The following is a 7685-nucleotide window of genomic DNA, read 5'->3' on the forward strand; positions in this document are numbered from 1 at the left end:
TATAAATATTAAAATTAATAATAATAATAAAAACATTTAAATAAATACATATAGAAAAAATGTAATAATGAAAACTGTATTTTTTTCACATGATATTTTACACATATTTATATTCATTTTTCACAGTACAAACTGGGTATTCATGCATAAAATATATAGCTGCCTTTTAAATTTCAGGATGCTTAGCTGCATTTATAGGGTTTAAAGCCTTAATAATATAGATATTATAAATATATTTTAAATATAAATATTATAATTTATTTTAAAAGCATATCGAGATTTGTTATATTAACAAATATTGCAATTGCAATTAACAGATGTATTTATTACATGTAGCCCTGTCTTACAATAAAGGCTTTTTATATTTTGCCTGCTATGTGAGCGCCTGGACGTGGGTTATTTTTTGTTTCTTGCAATGGGATCCACTTTTTGTTTTTAACAAATACTGCAATCTGTTAAAAGAACAAAAACTACCACATTTTGCATGCATTATTACATAAAAAAAAAAAAACTAAACAGGAAATCTTTAATTTATTCATACTTAATGTTTTCTTTGTCCTTCAGTTGGTTCCTGAGCACATCGTTATGACCAGAGAGGAATAGCATAGCAACCATAGCAACAGCTGTGTGTGAAGTGATGTCAAACGGAAAAGCAAAAGTGATTTTGTCCAAACAGGTTTCCCAAACTCTTTCCTCTCATTCTGAGGTCATTCTGCTCCAAACTCACTCACTGTTGACTATATAGTGAACTGGGTTAAGAGGCAGCATGCTCTCTGTGACGTCAAAACAGCTTTTCTTGACTGTAATCAGTAAACTCGAGGAGACAGTTACCCAGAATTCAGTCTGGAGATCCCGAGGCACGATATTTCGGGCTGAAACGAGGGCAGGTGAGTCTGAAAACGTTCATTAACTCATTCTTTGTGTTACTTTAAGTTGAAATCTGGTGCTTTGCGATCATGGATTGAGAGATTATTTAGTTTGAAGTGTATACGCCTGGATATCAGCATTGAGAAGCACACAGTGGTGGAACAGTATTTAGTTATAAAGGTGTTGACTTCTGTCTAACAGATGGTGAAGATCATCCGGCCGAGTGAAACAGCTGGACAATAGATGCATCACATACACATACTTATTTTTATTTGATGTCAATCTCAAGAGCTACAGATGTTTAGATTTCTGTTTGTCTTGTGACGGGCTTTTCATTGCTGTCTATTTCTTTTTTTTTTTTTATAATGGAGGACTGAGATTCTTATGATCGAAGGCAACAATTATGAATTTAGATTTATCTTTAACTTCCATAAAAATAAAAATAAATGTTTAATGAATGGTTTTGTTACTGTGTTATTTTTTATGCATTTTTAATGCATTAATGGCAAAAACAAAATTAAAATCCCAAATTATATTGTAACTTATGACTATATACGTATTTTATATATATATATATATATATATATATAAATATTGAATAATATTATTTTATAGATCACTACATTCCAGATCCTCTTAATTAAAAAATTACATGAATATTTAAAATAATAAAGATAGAAATATATGCTAATTCTAATTATATTATTTCTAATATATATTCCACTACATTACAGATCTGATTAATTCACAAACCTAAGCACACACAAGTTCACAAACTAAATGATTCATCGCAAATATAGTAGAAATTACAGATTTATTGCATATAGATGTTTTCTAAAAATATATACAGTTTCAGAATATACAATTCACTCACAAATGTCTTTAATTTCTGTGGTGTTATGCATTTATCAGTCAAGTCAAATGGTTAAAGGCTTTAGTTAACATGGTTGAGATGAAGCTACAGTCCCAGCATGGTTTAAACCATATTTAGTTTAGTAAGACAGTACAGTGCTGCTGGAACAACACCAGTAATGCAATATACACACTATTACAAATGAAGCAAATGTTTAGAAGAGAAATATGCATAAACATTTTATAATGCATTGCATAAGCATTAAAACCAGCTCTGACCAGCAGTCTGGCTGTTGTTAGACCAGTTTAACCGCTACACCATTTTCTGCTTATTTGCCAATAAACTCCAGTGCATAGATGAAACTATAATAAATATTGTAAAATACAACGTTACAAGCTCCTAAAAGAGACACGTACTTCTGAACAAAAATGTATAGAGAAATATGAGACTTTAAGCAAAGCACTTTTAATATCTACAACACACTGACTCGCCTTGAGATCCTATTAAATAATAATAGTAATGACGTTTATGTTTGTTTTTGAAAGACAGTAATTATTTTTTTCCAGTTGCAGGTTATGAATGTGGTGGTTTATACAGACTAGTGCGCAAACGTATTATAATTGAGGGAATATAACCACCATCATCTGAATCTGAAATCTGAAAGAGACCAATATTATATAAACAACATCCAGTTCATATCAGCTAATATGTGAAACGACACTGATCTCAGTTCTAGAAAAAACGGCATGAGAGGTCACTGAGAGGTCATATGAGCTCGCCTTCTTATTCTTAATGTTATTCATCTGACTTTTAGGAATTTATGTATATAAACATAACACTTGTTCTCCTGTTGTACATCTCTAATAGTTGAAATGTATATTGACCTGTTTAAATTCGTAATACATCTCGTCTTACTGATCTGAGACCTGCTCTGCGCTGGTTTCCTGCGGGTCTGCACCGACGGTCTGCTCCGGGATGGTCTCTGGAACCAGTCCGCTCAGGTCCAGACTCACTCTGGGACTCATCTGGTCTTCCTCAGTGCTGGTCTCACTCTCCTGACTCACCAGAGGAGGGCGCTGCGGTCGGCTTCCTCTGTCCAGATCCTCCACGTCAGAGTCAGAGTCCAGCGAACGCTCCTGAGAACCAGAGGAACCCACGGAATGACCTGAAGAACCAGAGGAACAAACATACACTTGATCAAAGGTAGGACGGCACGATTTATGAAAAAATCACACTGAGAATATTTCAACAAATGTTGTGATCTGAACTAAGATATGATGAACATTTGAGCAGTTTAGTACTAAACTACTAATTGTATCTGTCATTTTAATTAAATTTCAATTGCTAATTCCAATATTAATCCTAACATAATTCAAGACAAATTAACAATCCTATGGATACATAATATTATTTTATAATATTCATATGTAAAATATATGTAAAATATTATTTAATATTTATTTTTTGTGAAAAAAATATTTAAATATTATAATATCATTATTAAAATATTTATATTTTATAGGTTTTAATATTAATATTATTTAATATGTATTTATTCAGTTTTTTTCTAATATGTATGAATACTAAAATATCTAAAATATTAAACGTATCCCAAATCCTCTTATTTCACAAACCCAAGCGAAATAAAAACATATTAATAAACATAATATTTAAAATAAAAATATTATTGAAATATTTATTTATTTTAATTATATTTCTAATTAGGGGTGTGCGATATATATCGTCTGCGATAATATCGTAATTGTTGTTTTAACGATGTGCGATTTGACATTATCGAGTATTTTGCAAAAACCATTCAAAACATCCCTACAGAGCGCACGCATACATTACGCTGGCTCTGGCCTGGAGAGCTGACTGAGATGAAGATGTCCTGCTGGAAGACGATCAGAGCCTCTACGATGCGCGCCTGATGAGGGTAATCCACCAGAGACGACAGGGACACCGTGGCTCCGGTGGGTTTGGGTCTCATCAGGGTCGGGCCGAACACGATGCCTAAATTACTGGCGCTCATTTTATTATCTTGCTCCAACTCAGACACTCTGACGAGAGAAAAACAAGAATCTTTCATTAACATCATACAAAAATTTTTGTGTTCTGTGATAAACTACAGCAAACTTCAGAAAATCTAGAAAACTGCAGTTGATATTTCAAGCAGTCACTATTTTAAAATTTTTTCTCATTTTTATATTCATACAGATAAATGCAACTTGAAAAGGTATATATGTATATATCTGAAAATCTGGACATTGAAAATGAAAAAATTAAAAAAGTTAATGTTATTTCTCAACTACCAAATTTTGTTATTGCATACCTTGTTTTAAATTTCTTTTTTGTCTGCTAAACTCTGATGATTTAAATGATTATAAATGGACTTAATTAAAATCTATTTATAATTATTTAATTATTCAAATTATAATTATTATTAAATAAAGTACCCTCTAAGAGTTAGTAAAGTTATAGGCTTTCTATAAATATTTTATGATACATTTAAAAAAATATTTTTGTAAGGTTTAGAGCAAAAAGCTCTATAAAACTATATAAAATACACAATTTAATACGGCATAATTTAATATTAATCATAATTTAACATTTAATCATAATTTAATATATCTCAAAGAAACTTCTTCAGTTCCTCTGTGAATCACTAGGGGTTTATAAACCCTGCTGTACATTATAATTATGTTTTTTGCAGAATCTCACCTGCACAGGTGCTGCACGATGTACTTGAGCGTGGCGATGTTAGCAGGTGGCAAACGCTTGAGCAGCTCTCGGAGTTTCTCCACTAAGACCAGCACCTCAGGCTCGGTTTCTGACCCACGATCCACCAGCTCTGGGCTCTTCACGCCCTCGCCGGCCTCCGAGGCGTCCGAGTTCAGGCTTTCCTTCGCCAGTCCCATCAGGTCGTTATACATACGGAAGGGCATGATGGGCTCTGGGAGCTGAGGAGGAGACGGAGATGATGACACAGTAAACACGCCACAACACTGCTTTATTACAGGAACATTTCCCTGTGTCAGGTGACTCACCTGTCTGAGGTAGAGCTTAAACACGTTGCTGATGTCGTGTGGAGACGCCTGAGAGAGCTCCACCAGCTCTTTACCGTTCTCAAACGCCTGGCACAACTTCTCCACACGCGTCTTCACTCCATTCACACGATAGATTCCCTGGAGACACGCAAAGAAAAGCTTTAACCCTATAATGCCTACTGTATCATATGTGACCCACAAAACCAGTCATAAGGGTCAATTTTTTGATTGACCAGTCATAAGGGTCAATTTCCCGAAATTGAGATTTATACATAATCTGAAAGCTAAATAAATAATCTTTCCATTGATGTATGGTTTGTTAGGATAGGACAATATTTGGCTGAGATACAACTATTTGAAAATCTGGAATCTGAGGGTGCAAAAAAATCAAAATATTGAGAAAATCACCTTTAAAGTTGTCCAAATGAAGTTCTTAGCAATGCATATTACTAATCAAAAATTAAGTTTTAATATATTTATGGTAGGAAATTTACAAAATGTCTTCATGGAACATGATCTTTACTTAATATGCCTGTATTTACATTACAGGCATCAGAATCAGAATAAATATCAGCATCTGCACCAAATTGAAAATTTTTGCTCAATTTGATGCTCAGAATAAAACTGAGCTGTTTTCTCCTCCATATTCTCACTATATCAGACTATATGAGCCATAAAAGCCTGATGTACAGTATCAAATATTATACTCAACAAAAACGCATATGCAAACTTTTTTAAAGATTTGTTTTTATATTTTATCTAAAGGTTTAATAAACTGTTCAATTTCAAAAAATGTGATTTTTTTTTTCTGACTATTATTTCATGTCTGGCTTAAAAGTGTTAAAAACTGTTTTGGGAATAGTGTTCAAATCTGCAAAATGAATAAAAAACAAGTATATAAGGAAGTGATGCAATTAACCAATAATTTATGTGCATATCTCACATGCATATGATGCATAAATATGTTTATTTGCTATTTTACATGAATTTTTTTGGTAGCCTGCGTGAGAATTAGGAAGTTGGCATCATGTATAGCAGAGGTAAACTGACCAATCAGAATGAATATGCAAATAACAATACATTTATCAGACATAAACATTCAAACCAATCAGATAGAAAAATGCAGGAAGAACAGCTTGATTCTTTTCAAAGCTTTCCTCTCGCACCTTCATTTTGAGTGCTCTCCTCTCGATCTCAGTGATGCATTTCTTGATAATGAAGGGAACGCCCTCCACGTCGCCCTGTAGGACCTGAGAGAAATCACGGCCGAAGAGCTGCAAGCGGCCCTGGAGCTTCTTATGACCGCACTGGATGGCCAGAGACTCCAGACACTTCTTATGACACGCCAGAAAACACTAAAACACACGTTACACTATCGGATGAGAACAAAACTTGAACTGAATAAAGCTAAATAACACTACTGTCTTCTTTAGAGCTGCTTTACAGCTGAAACTGAAGTGGTTTCATAATTGAATTCATTGTTTTTTTCTGTTTATTTCTGTGAAGCAGCTTTGAAACAATCTGTATTGTATAAAGCACTATATAAATAAATGCGACTTGACGTTGTACATCAGTGATCTGATCGAACAATAAACTTGTTTTACACAATCAGTTGATTAGCAGGTATCATTCTACAGTTTCACATGATTCAGTCAACAATATAAATCCACTGAAATGGTCTCACCTCCTCACATTCATTCACTGCAGAGGATCCATTGGTGAGCAAGTGATGCAATGCTACATTTCTACAAATCTGATGAAGAAACAAACTCATCCACATCTTGAGTGACTTGAGGTTGAGTCGATTTTTTAGCTAATTTTAATTTTGGCTCAACTATTCATTCAATTTTCTGCTTCTCAGATGTTCTCTGTAATCGGTCACTCACTTTGTTCAAACGGGGTCATGGCACCGTCTCGCTCCTCTAAATCTTCATTGGATGACAATGTGGCTGCAGAAACTGGCCTTGAAGGTTTTGAGATATCACCTGAGACCGAAACATTACACAACATTATTGTTTTTAAAAACGATTTTATTACCATATACCAGACTGGTCTGGATTTGTTTCATACCTGTGCTGGAGGTCGGGGATCCCAGTCCACTTCCCGGACCAACACTGTCAGTGTCACTCAGGGTGGACGGCCAGGACTTATGAGCTTGATGATGGTCTCTACCTGCAAAAACAACACATGACCACTTAAAATTGCAAGGCAGCCACAAGGGGCGTTTAAACTGACAGCATCTCTTCTAATGTATAAATTAAGTACATGTCCTGTGTGTTCGTCCCTTAAAAGCTGATTTCTGTTCATTAAAACTGACCTTGACCTCGTCTTTGTTTAACCACAGTTCCTTCCCCAAACCCCGCCTCCTCTGCAGTGGGCGGAGCTTCAGAGCTATTCTGCCGCTGGTCATTACAGAGACTGTTGTTACGGGCCCGAACGTGCCTGATTAAAAAACAACAACTCCATTTCCTTCTGAATTCAAAACCATGTTATTTCAACATTTCATTCAATTCCTGAAGCATTTAAGTTCTCATTATACTTTGACCACTGATCTTTAAAGCAAACGATGTGTTCTAATTGGATGTCGTCTTACTGGTGGCTGGATGCGGAGTACGGCTCAAACTGGTACTAAAAATTAAATAAAAATAAAAAAGCAATAATAAAATAATTAAATGAAAAATTAACAATAATAATACGATATATATATATATATGTGTGTGTGTGTGTGTGTGTGTGTGTGTGTGGGAAACAATGAGAAAAGTTGTTTAGCATTACAATAAAAATATGTCTTTAATTGTCATGAAAAAATCCTAAAATGATCCATCCTAAAATATTTGATATGCAAAAAAATATATAAAATAAATAAATAAAACTCCTGTGGCTCAGTGGTAGAGCATTGCGTTAGCAGCACAAAAGGT

General features: G+C 34.3%; 1 protein-coding gene across 1 annotated transcript in view; it reads right to left on the bottom strand.

The window, feature by feature from the left end:
- Positions 1–1694: 1694 nt before the first annotated feature.
- The window catches only part of LOC107723208 (minor histocompatibility protein HA-1-like), a 30285-nt gene continuing 24294 nt past the window's right edge, over positions 1695–7685 (bottom strand). Inside the window, exons 12-21 of the mRNA XM_016531765.1 lie at positions 7361–7395; positions 7085–7209; positions 6838–6939; positions 6654–6752; positions 6452–6468; positions 5934–6122; positions 4768–4905; positions 4442–4680; positions 3572–3780; positions 1695–2912 (exon numbers count right to left, since the gene is read on the bottom strand). Coding sequence (XP_016387251.1) covers positions 2632–2912; positions 3572–3780; positions 4442–4680; positions 4768–4905; positions 5934–6122; positions 6452–6468; positions 6654–6752; positions 6838–6939; positions 7085–7209; positions 7361–7395 — 1434 coding nt within the window. The 3' untranslated portion in view covers positions 1695–2631. The remainder of the gene's footprint in view (positions 2913–3571; positions 3781–4441; positions 4681–4767; positions 4906–5933; positions 6123–6451; positions 6469–6653; positions 6753–6837; positions 6940–7084; positions 7210–7360; positions 7396–7685) is intronic.

The sequence above is a fragment of the Sinocyclocheilus rhinocerous genome, unplaced genomic scaffold (genome assembly GCF_001515625.1).
Source record: "Sinocyclocheilus rhinocerous isolate Xijiao unplaced genomic scaffold, SAMN03320098_v1.1 scaffold2770, whole genome shotgun sequence".
Lineage (NCBI taxonomy): Eukaryota > Metazoa > Chordata > Actinopteri > Cypriniformes > Cyprinidae > Sinocyclocheilus > Sinocyclocheilus rhinocerous.